This window comes from Peromyscus eremicus, chromosome 8a, assembly GCF_949786415.1.
Source record: "Peromyscus eremicus chromosome 8a, PerEre_H2_v1, whole genome shotgun sequence".
Lineage (NCBI taxonomy): Eukaryota > Metazoa > Chordata > Mammalia > Rodentia > Cricetidae > Peromyscus > Peromyscus eremicus.
Genome location: NC_081423.1, coordinates 29,521,617 through 29,537,628, shown reverse-complemented (window position 1 = coordinate 29,537,628; position 16,012 = coordinate 29,521,617). Strand labels below are relative to the sequence as shown.

The 16,012-nt window shown below is 47.3% G+C and overlaps 1 protein-coding gene across 1 annotated transcript in view; it reads right to left on the bottom strand.

Annotated features, from left to right (window-relative positions):
• The window catches only part of Adam19 (ADAM metallopeptidase domain 19), an 89,165-nt gene that overhangs the window by 17,837 nt on the left and 55,316 nt on the right, over positions 1 to 16,012 (bottom strand). The window contains exons 6-12 of the mRNA XM_059270391.1: positions 15,015 to 15,207; positions 14,318 to 14,383; positions 9,710 to 9,781; positions 6,498 to 6,664; positions 4,831 to 4,915; positions 3,237 to 3,376; positions 599 to 776 (exon numbers count right to left, since the gene is read on the bottom strand). Coding sequence (XP_059126374.1) covers positions 599 to 776; positions 3,237 to 3,376; positions 4,831 to 4,915; positions 6,498 to 6,664; positions 9,710 to 9,781; positions 14,318 to 14,383; positions 15,015 to 15,207 — 901 coding nt within the window. The remainder of the gene's footprint in view (positions 1 to 598; positions 777 to 3,236; positions 3,377 to 4,830; positions 4,916 to 6,497; positions 6,665 to 9,709; positions 9,782 to 14,317; positions 14,384 to 15,014; positions 15,208 to 16,012) is intronic.

Here is a 16,012-nt window from a genome sequence, read left to right as displayed (position 1 = left end):
TAGAGACGAAACAATCTAGTTCTGCTTTTTTTGTTGTTTTGCGTGTTTCTGATAAAAATGACAGAACTAGAGTGCATGCTCTCCACACTCATTCTGAAGCTCTGTAGGAGGAAAAGTCTATCCACAAAGACTTCTGCTTCTCCTTCCTCAGCCACCCTTCCCACACTTCCAACACTCCCTTTGAATCTTCTCCTCTCCAGGCCTAACAGCGAGGGCTTGTTATCTTAAGGCTCACGTTCATGAGCTTATCCGGCTGTGTGGCCTCCAGAGTAAATTCGGTGCAGCTGGAAGGCCAAAGACACCATCTGGGTCGCCTCTGGGGAGGAGGGAACCCATGTGCCCTGGAATCATGGTTTATGGCTAGAGCAGTTGCTCACAAGGACTCCACCCTGATCTTGGATATGACTATGCTGACCACAGCTGCAGAGGACATAGAAATGATTCACTTGGGCAGACTCACTGTCTACATCTTACACGCAAAAGGTCTGTGATAGTCATGTGTAAGATGCTGGCCACTAGGAAATGATCCATCATATTGTCCTTTCGATGTCCTTAAGCTCTGAAAACAATGTCTCTCTAGCATGGCCCTGACACTTACCTCTTCCTCCCCACAGTCACATTCTTCCCCATCTTCCAGGTACCCATTGCCACACCTCCGGCCTCCATACAGCGTCCTTGTGTCTGGCATGTTAGAGAGGCACATCCCACCTCCAGACTGCAGATACCTGTCCAGTTCCCTCCTGTTGCACCAACTGAACACTCTGGGGAAAGGGTGCCTGGCAGAGAACAAGGGGCCATTAGCAGAGAGTTTAAACACACCAAACAGCTTGCTGCCCGGCCACCCATGAGACTGACTTTACCCCACGCATGCCCTCTGCCCCACCAGGACATTCATCAATACATGAACTTAGAATTGTTTTTTATCCTGAATCATGAAATGATAATCATGCCATATGGGTACTTTTTTCTTATTTTTTTAAAAAAAAGGCAGTTGAGAAGCAGAATAGCAATTTCTGTCCTTTCCATGGGGGAACTAGAGCAGGTAAAGGGCAAGAAGTACATTAAGACAGGTTTCCACACTGAGAGCTGAACAGAACACCAGCCAACTCAATGCCAGATGGGGATCTATTTTCTCATGACAAAAACCAGAACCAGAAAGCCCGAGATCACAGGTTTAATTTACTCATGGCTAAAGGGCTGATCTCTGTTCTCCAGATAAGCAAACTCCATCAGCCAATACACAAATGTGTGGTCTCTGCCACAAGAGTATGTACGAAAGCTCCCAAGTCACCTGCTACTATGAAAATGAACCAAAAGTGTAGCAGTTCCCTTATCTGCAGCTTTGGTGCCCATGGTTTTGGTTACCCACAGTCAATGGTGACCTGAAAATATTAAATAGAAACTTCTAGAAATGGACAAGTCCTAAGTGTGAAATGACTTTTATTATCATCACTGTTTTAAATGTTCTAGTTTGAGTTAGTGTTTTTAACCTCATACTGGGCCTACTTCATAAATTAAATTCAACATAGGCCTGTGTAAGAAAGTCACACAGCTGCATAGCACAAACTATAAATATGGGGAAACTGCTGTATGACAACATGGATCTGTAGAGAGACCCCAGTAAGGCCCTGCCCTTAATTCCCACCAATTAAAGGTTAAACACCAAAGCTGTCCTCCAGTACTACAGTATGCCCCAAGACATACGTTACTAATGACTCACCTACTACAGTGTGTGAATAACTTGAAAACAGATTAGAGTAGTAATGACTGTAACTGTCAACCATTTGTCTACAGATACTCTACTGCAGCTGTTCACAACCTGTGGGTCGTGACCTCTTCGGGGTCACATATCAGATATTTACATTACGATTCATAACAATAGCAAAATTACAGTTATGACATAGCAACAAAATAATTTTATGGCTGGGGGTCACCACAACATGAGGAACTGTATTGAAGGGTCAGGGTCGCAGCATTAGGAAGGTTGAGAACCCCTGCTCTATTGAGATTGACAAAGAAAGGCGTGGACTTAAACGCAGAGGGATTTGAATATGCCCATGGGTCTGTGTCGCACATGTCACCATCATCCTTTTGGTGTCACAGTAGTCGAGATGTGGTGAGCAAACACTAGTGCCACACACAGGAAAGCTGCGTGGAACCGCCGTTCTCTAGAAAGCATAAGCGGACCGACCCCAATGGTTTGTAATACAAATTCTACTCCAGTGCCTTCTGGGGAGGGGCTAGAGTCCTGAAGAATGCCATCATGTATGCCAAGTACAGACACAAGAAGACAAGCTCTCCGCTTTCAAAAGCTCTGGTTTAGAAAATCCACCAGAGACTCAGCAGTCTTGCTCATATTCTTCATGGATTCCCTCAGGAGTGGGTAGATGGCCCCCTTCTCTTCTTGTTCTATAAACTATAAAGCTCCCAAAGAGGCCTGGAATAGAGCAGTACTGACCGCGTTGGCATGAAAAGACAAGGGTTGTGGTTCTGTGGATCAAAACAGGGCCTCATAAAGCTTCCTGTGGTGGTTTGAAAGAAAATGGTCCCCAAGGGAGCAGCACTATTAGGAGGTGTGGCCTTGTTGGAGGAAGTGTGTCATTGTGGTGGTGGGCTTTCATGTCTCTTTTGCTCAAGCTTCCCTCGGTGTGACTGTCAGTCCACTTCCGGTTGCCTACAAAGATGTTGGACTCCCAGCTCCACCATCTGCCTGCACACCGCCATGCTTCCCATCATCATAATAATGGACCGAACCTCTGAAACGGTCAGTGAGCCACCCCAGTGAAATGTCTTCTTTATTAGAGTTGCCATGGTCATGGTGTCTCTTCACAGCAATGAAAACCCTGACTAAGACACTTCCTGAAGAACTGGGCACGTGGGTGTGGTAGCGCATACTTAAAGCCCCAGATACTTGGATGACTGAGGTGGACAAATTCACAAATTCAGGATTAGACTAGGTAAGACACTCTCTCATGTGCACTCTCAAGAAAGAAAGAAAAAAAAAAGATGTGTTGATGCCAATTTTATTTCTGAAAACCACAACAAAATATAACTCAATCTAGTGCTCTACCAACACCAACCTGCTTCAAGGAACTTAGTGTCCCACAGCACATCACTGTCTTCCTCAACAGTTTAAAATTTTCACTGGGGCCATCTAGGAGGACTGCTTGGGTCACACTGACCCCGTATCTCTCCCCTCCCTCTTCTCCCCACCTTCACCCTTCCGGCTGACTCACCCAGTGGCTGCTGCCATGATGCACCCGCCATCGGCTGCGCTGGCAGAACAGCAGTGGGCAGAATCATGGCTCATGCCAAAGTTGTGGCCAATCTCATGGGCCACAGTGGAAGCCACGCCAATGGCATTCTCAGAGTGGTCCTGTTCAGAGAAGAGTTCAATTCAAGGTCAGGGTTTCATTTCTGCTTTTCATGCCCCACCTCCCTTTAGGTTGTTTGTTTGTTTGTTTGTTTTTATTTTGTTTGTTTGTTTTGAGATGGGGTTTCTCTGAGTAGCTCTGGCTGTCCTGGAACTCACTCTGTAGACCAGGCTGGCCTCAAACTCAGAGATCCTCCTGCCTCTGCCTCCCAAGTGCTGGCATTAAAGGCGAGCGTCAACACCACCTGGCTTGCATGCCTTTTCGCTACCTGAGCCTGATAGTTCTCACCGGTTCCCCTATTGCTGAGCGTATTGTTTCTTTCTCTATAACCTGCTATTAACGAGTCTAAAGCCACTGTCCTCATCAGGAAATCACATGCTCAAAAGACTGTGTTCCCGGTGTTCTTAAAAGTCGCAGACTGTGAATGACCTGTTGATGTATCTGGTAGCCATTCCAGCTTTGATCTGGAAGTTCCAACCCCCATTGGGACTTCGGCAACTGTCACGCCTACAAGGCGGGGCCAAGGGAGGCGCCTGGAGACCCGAGATCTGGATGGGCCAGTGCTCTCGCTGGTCTGGGACCCTAGATGGTGGAGGTGGGCCAAGCAGAGCTCCAGAGAACACCACTGGACTCTGATACACCTTCCCCAGACCCCGCGACCTACCTATCCCTTAATTTGTAAGTTATGCCATTAAATAAATCTCCTTTTAACTACGTGGAGTGGCCTTAATAATTTCACCAAAACCTATGGTCCCTGCTAACTGAGAGGCTGAAGTGGCGGGAAGGTCATTTGAGCCCAGATGCTTGAAACCAGCCTGGGAAATGGAGTGAGACCCATCTCAAAAACCCAGAAAGGAGAACAAAAGCAGCAAATAGGATATTTATACCAGGAATGGTGGTGCACACCTTTAGTCCCAGCACACAAGAGATGGAATCGGGAAGAACAGAACTTCAAGGTCATCTTCAACTAGATAGCAAGTCTGAGGCCAGCCTGGTCTACACAATGAGTTCCAGGCCAGCTACAGCTACATAGCCAAGGAAACAGAAAAACCTACTCTCGCCAAGTCAGAATTTCAAAAGACATAAATGTCCTAATTGCGACTCTTGAGGTTCTTATTTCACAACGCGATACCTAAGGACTCAAGACCCACACTAAAAATACTTTGACCTCTGTTCTCTTCCCTGAGTCCCTGCTCTTACTCCTCCAGTCCATGGTGTGGAAAAGTACATGAGAGATCTAGAGGTCTGTTTATATAATTGCTTAAAACCCAATATAAACTAGGATGAATGAAAATTTAGCATCCTTAGGACCTAATAACTTCATTTGAAACATTTGCTCTCTTTAATGTGTTTTTCTTCTGCAACTATAAAGATCAAATTGGTTTTTTAAGGCTGGCCTCCTATCCCGGGAGTCACAGTCCCCTTATGCAGTATCACTGTGTTGTCAGAGACTCACCATGCTGACACCTCCAGACTGGTACACAGAGCACATAGCCATGAGAGGGGCCAGGCCAATGGTGGTCCCTTGAAAGGACCTGCCCCTGCAGGAAGGAAAAAGACATGTAGTTCAGGTGGGAGCTGAGAGAGCTGTTCCCCTGGGACAGGAGTGAATACTACCATGCTGGCCACTGACCCCACTGACATTCCCAGATTGCTCCTCCTAAGGGCACGAGCCTGGTAACCCAGCCAACTGGACAACTTTCAGGATACCACACCTCTGATTTCCTCTCACTTACTCCCTCCTCAGTAGCACAGAAGAAAGGTTGCTTCCCCCTCACAATGTGCCCAAAGACTCTGAAAGGAAGAAGGCAGGGCTTGAAAAGCTGTGGCCCATTCCTGATTCACAAAAAGTGGCCAGAGGCAGGAGTAGGGAGGGGGAGAGGGTGCGGCACAGACTGTGCTGTCCAAGTGAATCATGTCCACTTCCACCAGTGGCATGTGTCCGAGGGGCAAAAAATGGGGATGCTGGGTAGCAGCTGTGGGGTTGATGGCTCATCCTCAAATCACACAGGGCGAGGAAACAGCTGCGTCTCTTTGGGAGCCTCACAAACCACAGCTGGGTGTAGGGATGAGCTGTTTTCGCCTCTGCCCTGAAATGCTGACCCTAACATGTCAACAGCCAGCTTCGGTTCCTCCCAGTTTAACATATCCCTCGCTCGGTTGCACCCAAACAGAGGAGGCAAGGAGGACTAAATGGATGTCTAATAAATGTTTGATTAATCATTTCAATAGCTACCAAACTGTACGAAGCCGTACTTGTTATTTCACAGACTTGCACTTGGCTCTGGAGAAGCCCTACTGTAAACAGATTCAAGGTGTTCCATCCTAAAGTTCAGGCCAAATGTTTCAGTCAACAAAGACGTGCTCAGTGAGTGGACGGTCCTCATGTGACCACTCAGGTTTTAGAGACAAGTAAATACTGGAAATCCCAGTTGCTATGAAAGGGTAAATTAAGGTATCAAGGTTGAAATGACTGTTGACTCGGCTGTGTTCAAGGACAAGAAGTAAAAGTGTATGATCTATGTGCCTTTTGTTGTAACCAGCGCAGTTTACCCTGGAAGGCCAATAACCTTTGGTGGGGCTGTCACCTACCACCCCAACTCTAGTAGTATTCTTTTCTCTCTAAGGCAGTTGAAAACTCAACACCGTCCTTGGCCAGCACTTCCTCGCACCAAGCCTTCTCACAAAGGTCCTACAGTTTGCCACTTTGACCACCCCCAGGCACTTGGCCCTGAGATGCTTGGAGACCCATGTGAAGGACCTGAGGACCTGCGCCCTGTGGTGCTAAAAACATCTGTTTCAGGCTGTCAGCTGTGACCAAGAGTCATCCACTCCCCTAATAGACGCTCAAGTGCCTCAGCTGCTCAGCTGACTACGGGTGAGGCTCATTTTCTCACATGGATGGAAACACGTCAGAGGACTATTACCATTCTTAGACTTTTTAACATTTTTTTCAAGGTGTACTGGGTTTGAAAAATGCTTGGTTATCTAGCCAGGGAGCAAGGGATCTCTTGCACAACCAATATTCACCCGTGGGAATGAATGGGTGAACTTAGTGTCCCTGTGGCAGGCAGAGGTTCTACAGCCAAAGCTGATGCAACACAACCAGAAAGGACGACTTACGTGATTAGCTGCGCATTGTCGTGGCTCTTCTGGGCAAGCAGCTTGCGCCTCCAGCTAAGAAAGGACCAAAGGGTAGAGTAGGGATTTTCTGAAACTTCACACTTATCTCCATGTGTCCACACCTCCAAGCCCACAAGAGCAATCCGGATGTTCAGGGATCGGTAAAACTGAAAAGACACAGAAAGGCCAGCTCTTCTTACCACCCAGCCTTTGAGCTCAGAGCACGCCTGCTGGGATTGCTCTCTTGCCACTGGCTCCAGGAAGAGGGAAATGAGATCTTCAGAGAGATGTATTCTGGTGGTCAAACTGGAGTGTCTTGCTTTAGAAAACACTGAGGCAAGAAGAAAAAGGATCGAGAAGCATCCCAACCATCAAGGGTTTTTTGTTTTATTTTTTGGTTTTTCGAAACAGGGTTTCTCTGTGTAGTTTTGGTGCCATTCCTGGATCTTGCTCCATTCCGTAGATCAGGCTGGCCTCGAACTCACAGAGATCTGCCTGGCTCTGTCTCCCCAGTGCTGAGATTAAAGGCGTGCACCACTGCTGCCTGGCCCATCAAGGGGTTCTTTAATGATCTGACCTTAATGCTACTGAGTCAGTGACCGTGTATGTTATATGTGCATGTGTCCTATGTGTACACATGTACACGTGGAGCACAAAGGTTAGTGCTGGGCCCCCATTACTCTCCACATTTCTCACTAAAGCAAGAGCTCATTGATTCAGTCTGGCTGGCTGGCTGGCTGGCTTATGAGGTCCAGGGATGGACCTGTCTCTGTTCCCTAACTCCCCCACCAGCCACATGGTTACAGGCACATGCCATCATCCCTGGCTTTTACATGGGGCTAGGAAATCAGCTCCTTATGCTTGCCCAGCAGATACTTTACACACCAGGCCAAAACAACAAGAAAAACCTCTCATGTACACAGAAGCCACAAAAGGATAGATGACCAGCTAAAAATAATAACTGGGTCACCGCTGTTTGTCAAGCATTTTTGATGAACAAGGCAAGTACTGAGGCTCAAAGAGGTTAAGAAATTTGTCCAACGTCTCAGCAAGAAGACTCTGGAACCGTGATGAACTCAGATCATACCCTCAGGGCCCTTGTGACCATGTGCTGCTGAAGAGCTGGATCATACAGTATATGATCTATACACTATATATACCATACTATACATACACACACAGTCAGATCCTTCACTTGCTCCTGGGACACCGCAGTCGAGATGGGCTCCGGATTGCATCTTGTACCACATCAATCATTACAGGGAGCCCAAAGTGTCTGAATTTGCTTCACTAAGGAGCATTTTAAGGACGTGAGCTTGGCTTTTCTTACAGTTAAGGGAAACTACTGTGGATTGGGCTCCTGATTCAGCACATGCGTGTACTTCTTCCAGTTTTAGTGCCAAAATGTTCAATCCGAGTAGCTGGCTCAGCAAGTTTCAGAGGCGCTGACGTGCCCCACCCCCCTGGGAGTAATTAACCTCCTGTGCTGGGAGGAAGTGGAGGTTTTGAAGAATGGACCATCCGGCAAGGCCAGGGCTTCCTCCAACACCTGGCGTCTAGAGTTACCTTCTTTTGCACGTCTTGCCTCTTTGTTGTTGTTTTTGGCTTGTTTGATGTGTTTACTGACATACCACTTCCATTTTTTTAATCAGTGCCTAGAGGTAGGTTCTTATCACCCGGTGCAGGAGGAAAATTCCTAAAGCAAGCCAGCCAGCCAAGCCCTCCATCTCCCTGGCCTCCAGGACAATGGTTGATACACAGGTAACAGTTGCATCAGCTTCCTGTATCCCACCCCCGCCCCCAGGGAAAACACATTTTCCCAGATGTTGAGTGTTTGGTTATATGATCATGGAGACACTATTGCTGCTGAAGTAGGAGCTAGAGAAAGGACTCTCCTGTGTCCCTAGAATCCTTCCCTCCAGGAAAGGCTAGTGTTTGACTTTCACCTGTTACATGCCAGTGGACTGTTTCCACAGCTGTTGAGGCCGGGGGTGGGGGGTGGGGGTTGGGGGTGGGAGGGGAGATACAAGGCTGAGAACTTCCCATCTAATGACTTCACAGCAAGCAAATTTGCATTGTAAGCCCTGAAAGTTCAAATTTTTTTTTGTGTGTGTCAACCGCTGAGCCTCTCTCCAGCTCGAGAACTGGGACCCAGTAACCTCTAGCAGGCCAAGAGGCAAGCCTTCCAAGTTCTACAGTGTCCTGAAATGGTTATCAGAGCCTCAAAGAGCCCTGTGACCCAGGGGCTGAGTCTGTAGGTCAGGAGCCGAGAGCATTCGCCTTGCATGCATGAAGCCTTAGGTTCAGTCACCAATATGGCCCCTTCTCCAACCCGAAAGGAGGCATGTGACCAAGGCGGGCCAAGGCCAAGGCTTACTTTTTAAAGTCCACACCATTAGCCTGTGGAGAGGAGCTGTCATTGCCTCGTTACCTTCTCTGCATTTTGTGCTGGAACTTGCTTTTACATAGAATACTTCCGTGTCTGAGAACGCCCTGTTTAGTACAGCTCAAACCTCTGCTAATTTCCAAAGTGCATGCTGTCAATGACCCTGACCATGAACACAGCCATTTGTAGTCTTCCTAGAAGAGGGGATCCTTAGTTTCACACAGCAGCTCCAGACAGATGGCATCCTGAGTTTTAAAGGTTCTATGCACTTTCTGGTCCTGACCCACTTCAAACCTTCCTATGTCAAAGGCTTTCAAATGGAAGGAACTCTTAAACACACATCCTCGAAGCTTTCTTAAATTAGGCTCTTCCTTGCCCAAAGTACCTCAAGAGCCACTTCAGATGTGAGAAAGGTCGGAGGGACAGAGCTATGGGGGCTGCTGCTGTCTGCTCCCATCTGACTTCTACATGAGCGGGGACATAAGAACTCATTTTTACGGATTCCATTAGAAAACTATACAAATAACTGGAAGCCACTGATTGAAGACAATATTTGTGCTTTATAAATTAAAACAAAGCCCCCAAACACCCGTACAAACCACCAACAACAACAACAAAACTCAACCCCAAGAAGCAGAGTGACTTGCCTCTAGTTTACAGTCATGTTGTCATGCTTCCCTCCCCAGCATCGATGGCACAGAACATTCCTTCAAGGTCCTGCTGGGGGTGCCGACTTCAGCAACAAGAGCTCAGATACATGTGACCACCTGTCCCGCAGATCATCTGAGGTGCCACTACCTCCCCCAGAAAGCACACCTGGTCTCACCTTATCAACATAGTTGGCGATCTCCATGAGCTTGTGTTTGGTGGCATCCTGGTCATGCCGATTCTTCTGAAACTAGATGGGACAAACAGAACCAAGTGAGACCTTCCCACAGCTCTCATCTGAGGGCCTTTCTGGGGCCCGGTTTCTTGTCACTGAATGCGCTCTTACTCTCCTGTCTTGGATATGCAGTCATTTTTAGGCAATGGTCCTTCCCACAGCTTACCGAGGGTAGGACCTGATGGAGATCCCGCTTGGCATCTCCATCTCCCAGCTCAAGGCAGCACATGGAGCAGACGGTTTCTTCTTCTAGCCCTTCAAGTAAGTTTTATTTCCCATGCTTTAAATTACAATGCCTTTGGCTAACTCATTGGCTAGTCAGAAGAGGGACTGGTCTCTTTGCTCTGTTTATCACCCCAATAGGAAGCCACTGTCACATATATTACAGAGCTTTCCTGCATGTGGCCAGTTAAACCTGATCTGATGGTTGCTGAATTACTCTATGGACAAGCTGCTGTGCAAAGCACAAAGGGGGGATATGAATGTTACATGTTGACCCCAGACTACAGGAGCTTCAACTACAATGGCAAGAGAGCCAGAAATAACTACAATGATGGATCCTCTACTAATGAGGTACACGATTTAAAAGAGCTAGGAAACCCACTAAGAACTTGCACAGAATAACTGTGGAGGAAAGCCATGCAAATGTCCCCTAGAGGTGACAGGACCATGTGGCATCAGCAAACAGGTTTTGCCTTGCACTCCATTCCAATTGACAGTGCCTTCTGTAGTGAAAAAGATTCTGAAACTTCATCATTGTGAAGCCAGACATTGCTAATCAAGCATAGAAGAGAAGATTGTGCTGTACTCAATTAGAATGTCTGCCCAGAGTTCCAAGAGGAAGCCTCATATTTGTCACTTCTGTCTGAAAAGGACAGACCTCTTTCTTTTACCTTCAATAATGAAGTAAGGAAATCGTCAGGATGTAAAGATAAAAAATTTAGAATTGTAACCTCCCCATCATCCCCAAATGACAGAAATGCCCTGTCTGCTGCCATTTTTACACCGACTTTGGATACTAGTGAATTTACTGTTATAACTGTAGGTACTATGTCCGCTCAGTTTCAAGCTGTCACATGTTTCCTTCCAACCCCTCCACCAGAATACCCAAAGAAAAAGAATAAACAGCCAAATAAAATACTCCAAAATACTTGATTGGCAAGGGCTGTGTCCAAGCTCTGATACAGAGAAGTGCACCGTTTTCCTTTCTCTTGTTGATTCTAGAACATTCCATGACTTCCTTGGGACTGTCACTCACCAGAAGAGAACCCCATTGCTATCCTTACCTCATACAGAGTACAATTCTAGGACCTTGTTGCATAGACCTTTGCAGAGTGTTTAATCTAGAAGTTTTCGTTAGGAAGGCTTCTTGGCTTCTAAACTAGCCCTGTGGCAGATTATTTCCATTCATTTAGTAAATATTTATTAGAGCATCAGCATGAGATTTCAGGCTTCCAAATATATTAATCCTATCCTCAAACAGTAAGGCCCAAAAAGGCCACCATAGTTGAAGTAGTGTATCATGTTTTCCAGAAGATTCTGGAGCCGTGGTTGGCAAGCTTACTCTGCAAAGCACCACAAAGTAAACATTTTTAGGCTTGGTGGACCACATGGTTGTGAACCGCAACTACTCAGTTCCGCTTAGTGGATCACAACTACCCAGTTCTGCCTTGGTGGCTGAGAAGCTTCCAGGAGACCATAAATCAAAGGGTGTGGCTCTGCTCCAGGACACTGCTCATAGAAATATGTAGTAGGTTCACATGGCCATGGGCTGTAGTTTACAACTCCTGGTCATAAGAAAACTGTGTCTCAATGTTCTACTTTCTAGGGTGACCCTGGAAGTATAACACAGTGTGCCAGCCTTTCCTGATACCTCACATCCTACTGGTGCCATCCAAGTCCTTTGCAGGCATCCATCGATAGCCGTTCTTACCCTTCTCCAGTATGAATCTTACTCTTTACTCTCTTACATCCTATCTCACTTAATGAATGAATAAGTATGCCCAGAACCACCCCAAAGCTCTCTTATATTCCACATCACCTATGGAATGGGCATGCTCAGGAGTTCCCACCTAGAATAAGGCAGGGAGACACTGCTTGCTCACTTTTACTGCAGACAGCTCTCTAGACAGCAATACCACAGCCTCGCTTCCCAGTACCTACTCTCCCATGGTCCCTGAACCCTCCCCCCACCACCACACCCCCTCAACTGCTCTGAGTTCAGAGCCCAGAGGAGAAGGCTGCTGTGTTTAAATCACAAATCCCGCATCCTTCCCTTCCCACAGTCTCAGATTAACTTCCAGTAATACATTTCTGCCTGCAGATTCTGGGGCTTACAAATCTTGCCTGGTCTATTCCACCCCACGTGGAATCATTCAAAGCCTATAGCTGAGGGTTGTTCATGACCCTGAGAACCAAGAGATCCCTTCACCTACCAGGAAGTAAGAGTCACAGCACTGTAGCAAAGGGGGTGCAGATGCCTATGCTACTGGTGATTAGGGTGCGCCCCTCGGCCACAGTAAGATTCTCTGGGTGGCCCCACAGTCCTGACGGTGCCTTCAGCAGACACTCTTCCTCCCTGGTTTGCTGTGAGTCTAGACGGCAGGAGACTGAAGGCTCTCCATCTTCACCTACCCCCTCTTCTGTGCCTGCCGGAGACTCACACACAGTGGCCTTTAAAACCCTGCACCGAGGACCCACTGGGCACAAGGAGTAATCCGCTTCCTTTTAACTAGAGCAGTGGGGGTGCTAGGTGCCTGACTATTGGGGTCACCGGACCTTGTATCTGACCAAAGGATCTTGTGGCTTAGGAAAAACGGTCAAAGACCTTTGTATCAGAGGACACTAGATGCAAGGCTTAAATGGAGAACTATCCTGGAGGAAGGGGCTTCACTTTCTCCCAGCAACCTTCACAGTACAGGATGGTAAAGGTGATGCTGTGGGACAGGGCTGAGTGGGGAGCCTGGATGGCTTTAAAACCAACCTTTGTTACTGCTCCCCCATCTGCACACCAGTCTACAGAGAGAAAAATACAAACCCTAGAACCCACCCAACCCCAGCTGCTGAGGAAAAAAACAAACAATGCCGACATCAGTTAAAAACCTAAACTCTTCTGAAATGAACACAATGTTCCCTCCCTAGAAAGCCCTTCACTCACTCTTCTGCCCAGTGAGTACCCTAACCTCCCCACCCCCACACACCCCGTTTCTTTAAGGAGCTCAAGGGCCATCTCTTCCTGCCTTCAGCACTCGAAGGCGGCTCTCAAACCTGGGCTTGAACACTCCCACTCCCTGGCACCTCCTCCCCCATCCACACTGTGGGGCTGTGGAAAGGGCAACTCTACCTAGAACGAGGCCTCTGGGGAAGCTGTAGGCCCAAGTGGAGGGGGTGTGAGACGGAGTGAGGAGCGCCGCCTTCACGGAGGACAGAAAGTTTGGGTTCAGTGTTCAGCCAGGGCACAGATGTGTGCTTGGCTGTGGTTGTGTGTCGCTGCTCGATGTGGGACTTGAAGGAAACACCTGGTTAATGGAACCGTGTGTGGGGAGTGCATCAGGTCAGCTGTGGAAGAAGGAAGGCCGGACCCCTGTGACTCCGGGATAATTCTCCGTTGAAGCTTTATATGCCTGCTGCCACCTTCAACATCACCACCTCAGAGAGGCTTTCCCAAGTCCCCCAGCCACATCAGATCCTCTGTGTGCATTCTAAGCATCGCCAAGGGACCGTTTCAGCAGCTGTCATGCTCCAGAATGACAACGGTGTGGGGCGTCTGCTGTGAACTCCAGAATAAGGAGCAGCTCTGGCTCAGGGCTGTAGCCTGATGCCAAGCACTGTGCTGGCACAACCTGGAAAAATCAGGACGTCACCCATGAAAGTGAAACAAATGATGGAGCCAAGTGGGTGGGTGTTTGTGAAATCATAGGGCCTGTCCAATTTCAGGAATATGAATTAAGGGGCTACCCTGCCCATTAGGCTAGTGGTTCCCAAGATCACCTGCGATGCATTAAAACTACCCCGATGTCTTAGTAAGACATGGATTGTGGGACCCCACCCTGACAATTTGGGGTTTAAGAGATCTGGAGTGAGGTTCAGAGATCTACATTTTTCACAGTTCCCAGATGCCACATATGCTGCTGCTCTGGGGACATTTGGGGAACACCAACATGGATATAAAAATAGATACATATGAGAAAATGCCATCTGATCAGACGCTGAAAACACTCGCTACCTTTGTAAGACAGAAGTCTAAAAGATTCTCGAAAGGACTACAGACGGTCTAAGAACAAATATCAGAACCACAGGACTGTGAGACCCCATCTAAGTAACGCCGGTGCTTATGTGTCCACACTAAGCTTTCCTTGGCTTTTGATTATTGTTGTTGTTTTCTTTTTTCCTGTTTAAAATGGCTAAAAGAGCCCTGGGCTGGATTTAAGGTCAAATTTACACGATAAACTAAAAGATGAATGTGTCCACATCTCCCCAAAGTAGCCAGAGGCTGAATGGACGCTCTCAAGAGAGAAGTTTTTCTCCTGAAATCTGTCGCTGACCCCTTACCTCTGAGTAATCAGCCACCAGGTAAAGCTCCACGTACTTCATAGACTGTAAATCTTCCCGTTTCATCTAGGGAAGAGAGAGAAGCGGATCAGTGCAGTAGAAACAGTTGGCTCCAGCTTACTCTAGAAAACTGCTGAGCGACCGTGCTGGTTAACAAGCTGTGACCCTACTTCTTAAATTTAGGTGTTAGGGACAGCGCTGGCTGCAGCCCACCACCTCCATCTGCAACTGGTTATTGCTGGAGGCCTTTCTGAGCCATGGGATCCAATCTCTTTTTTTCTCAAAAACCAAGAAGCCCAACTGGCTAATATAGGCAGAATTGAGGCCAACAACCCATGAGGGAACACGTCGACAGTTTAGTTCCCAAATAACCTTGAGACCACAGACCTCTGTTTTCAGTGTGAACAAAAAACATTTTGTACATTGGACGAGGTATTCCAAGAGGGGAAGTGGACATTTTTTTAACCTCATGCAGTTTCAGAAATCAGCGTCTCAGAGCATTCCAAATACAGTGGTTCTCTTATGATGGTGTCTCACTCAACAATTCCAAGAAAGAAAGAAGTGGGGGGGGGGGGGTTTCCTCTTTCTTCCCAATTCTCCCTCAATTTAGAAGTACTTCTGGAATCAAAGTAAGGGTGTCTGGGTGGGGACAAACTCACATTAGTCTGCCAGCTCCACTGGGAACCTAAAAACTCACTCTGCGAGGTTGCTTTTTGGTTTGCTGTGTAAACTGAAGGGCCCAGTCCTTAGCGGTGGGCTTGGAGTGCTCGAACCCACAGTTCCCCGGGGGCAGCTTGAGATGTTCAGATCTGTAAATACGGTGCTGGCTGTCGCTGTTGGGGACGGGCTCGATGATGTAGCTGAGGTTACTTCTCACGATAATCAGTCCTCTGTGGATAAGAGAAATGGACTCTCTGGTCAGTGCTTACATTACATAGGTTCATACGCTCGATGGTTCTTCACTTTAAAGTGGGCCATGAGCCCCTCTGTGAAGGCCTGATGCAAGCTCAGAATCTCTAAAGAGAAATACACCACGTGTGAAATGGGACACGGAATCTCAGAACACTTGCACCTCCCTGAACCCACTATGGGGCCTTAGACTGGGACTCCTAAAGGCCTCCAAATCAAGCATGATATATGACAACCATAGGTCAAAACTTTACAGACCCAGAAAACGTAGCACAGTGATCAGAGAAAGCATACTGGCCTGCAGTTGAGGTAATCCAGGCTCGAGAGTTAGTGTTAACATTCAACGGTCACATACTCCCCAAGAAACATCGTGTCATTCTGAGTCTCCATTTCCTCATTCCTAAATTAGTATATGTACTAATGATAATGTACTAACTCATCAGGGCTCTTGAGTGATTAAATGAAGACAAGTCTCCTTGTGCCTGGAAGCCGAGTGGTACTTAACGGCATTCCTACCCATCCCAACTGTCCCATGCTAATGAGGCAGCTATCTGTTGCAGTGATATCCATAACTAGGCTTATGTGACAATCTTTCACCCAGTACTGAACTCAAAGATATGCGCTGGGTTATTTAATTTCTTCACTCACTGAGATTTCACCATGTTCTAGATAGCATCTAAACACACTAATTCTTGCTGTTGATATCCACAGGGAATTGAGTCCAAACTCTCAAGGAAACAAAAATCACAGACATTCCAGACTGTATATAAAATGATGTGCTATTAG